The sequence below is a fragment of the Octopus bimaculoides genome, unplaced genomic scaffold (assembly GCF_001194135.2).
Source record: "Octopus bimaculoides isolate UCB-OBI-ISO-001 unplaced genomic scaffold, ASM119413v2 Scaffold_18290, whole genome shotgun sequence".
Lineage (NCBI taxonomy): Eukaryota > Metazoa > Mollusca > Cephalopoda > Octopoda > Octopodidae > Octopus > Octopus bimaculoides.
This window is the reverse complement of record NW_026318610.1, coordinates 2,563-4,608: the sequence shown is the minus strand read 5'-3', so window position 1 is coordinate 4,608 and position 2,046 is coordinate 2,563. Positions and strand designations below refer to the sequence as shown.

The following is a 2,046-nucleotide window of genomic DNA, read 5'->3' as shown; positions in this document are numbered from 1 at the left end:
CAGCAGCTACCCTCATGACCCAGGGCAGCACTACCTCTTCCAGGCACTTGATGTAGGCCTCTGTGTTGAGTTTGAGGCTGTGTGGGAAAATGAATGGAGGCATAATGTTGCCATCACTAATGATCACTTCAAATATCATGATGTTGACTGGATGTTTAATTTTTATCACTCTTGGTACAAGTTTTGGGGACACAGCAAGCCAATGCTGTTGTTCTGAGTTCACCATCTGTTCATACTGAAGCTTCCAGTGCAAATGCCAAGCAGTACAGCATGTCATTTCCAAACTTCTGGCAGAGTGAATTGAGTCATAGAGCTGTTTTTCTTGCAGGTGGTGCCCAACTGACCCTACTATGTTGTGTGAAAATTTGTCCATCACACCCTGTATATCTATCTATATATATATATATATATATATATATATATATATATATATATATATATAAAAGGAAAAGGAAAGGAAAACCAAGGCAGAACAAACTTCTCAGATCATTTTGAATATTTTAATTAAAGTAAAGGTGAATGAAAGTAAGAAGTAGAAGTAAATAATGTCTTATAGCTGTTTCTGGGTTATCCCAGGTATTGGATCAATAATGGTTTCAATATGTTGATTAACATCCCCATACACTGGGAAATATTAATAAACCCCCATACCCTCTGGAACAAAATGAACTATGAACTTTATACTTCTATCTACTTTAAATTTTCTGTCTAGAACTTTCCTGCACACACACCTCGTCTCTGATGAAAGAATACCCAGAAACAGCTGTAAGACATTACTTCTACTTTTCCTTACTTTCATTCACCTTTACTTTACTTTAATTAAAATATTCAAAATGATCTGATAAGCTTGCCCAGCCTTGGTTTTGTTTCCCTTTTCTTTTAATTTATACCTGCTGACTCAGCAGCCTGCTACAGATTCCTAGCTCCAGCCTTCGTTGTGAACCTGGATCCTAACAGATTACCAATTACAGCACTTACACAGCGTGCCTATTGGTTCAGATCATCAGTAATGTAAACCCTTCCTATTCTTATATATATATATATATATATACATATATATATAATGAAGAAAGGGGTGTATAGAAATTTGGATGCACATACACATACTGAAGAACAGCCTGTAGAAGGAAGGAATAAGAAAAAGGACTGTGAAGGTCAGGGTACACACACACACACTAAAGGAAGAAAACATCAACAGAAACTTGGCACACAAGCCATACATAATTTACCTTGAGAAAGCCGAATAATACTCTGTAAGAGGCGCATTGTTGTTCGTGCAGCATTGCGATCATCTGCACTCCTCTGTGCACGGTAATAAGCTTGGAGTACTCTGTGGTAATAAAAGGGAAAACACAGTAAGAGGTTAGGAAGAGAGAGTGAAGGATAACAAACTGAATACAGTCACAATCTGCTAACGCAGTAGAACGTAATGTTGATTTATAAAGATGTTTAATATACTGTGTAGTATATTATGGCTGCACAATGAAATACCACATACTTACAAGTCATTAATATTTACGTACCAGCTTCCAGGAATGTGTTTAATATGTAAAATTGGTAGATCCAATAAAGTTACACCGCTGTATACAGTGGCTATTTAAGCAATGAGTTTGTGGATGATTAATGAGTTCATGGATGGGTGATGATGAAGGAGCAAAAACTCCTGAAGTATGGCATACTCACCCATTATGCATTTTTCATTTTTGATCTCATTGTTTGACATCTGATGTCTTGGATACGAAACATCATAACAAAAATCAGTGCTGGCTATCAATTCTATAGAATATTTGTAAAAATAACCTTATTTAGGACAAGTGTGAATGTATTCACTGGACAGTGTCTAATATGCTCTAAACCAGAAGATAGAGCTCTTTGGCCATTGAAGATATGCCAATAAATATGTTATGAAATGCCAAATGATCTCCTATGGATAGCAAATCTTTGGTCTCAGTATTCCCCCTCTAGTGAATACATCCCTGTCTATTCAAACATACACAGTAAAAAAAATAAAAAAAAACCTTCGGCTTTTCACAAGCTATCTCAATT

At 36.2% G+C, this 2,046-nt stretch overlaps 1 protein-coding gene across 1 annotated transcript in view; it reads right to left on the bottom strand.

The window, feature by feature from the left end:
• The window catches only part of LOC106870228 (DNA helicase MCM9-like), a 9,262-nt gene extending 7,568 nt beyond the window's left edge, over nt 1-1,694 (bottom strand). Inside the window, exons 1-2 of the mRNA XM_052978232.1 lie at nt 1,684-1,694; nt 1,230-1,330 (exon numbers count right to left, since the gene is read on the bottom strand). Of these exons, the coding sequence (XP_052834192.1) occupies nt 1,230-1,330; nt 1,684-1,694 (112 nt within the window). The remainder of the gene's footprint in view (nt 1-1,229; nt 1,331-1,683) is intronic.
• Nucleotides 1,695-2,046: the final 352 nt, after the last annotated feature.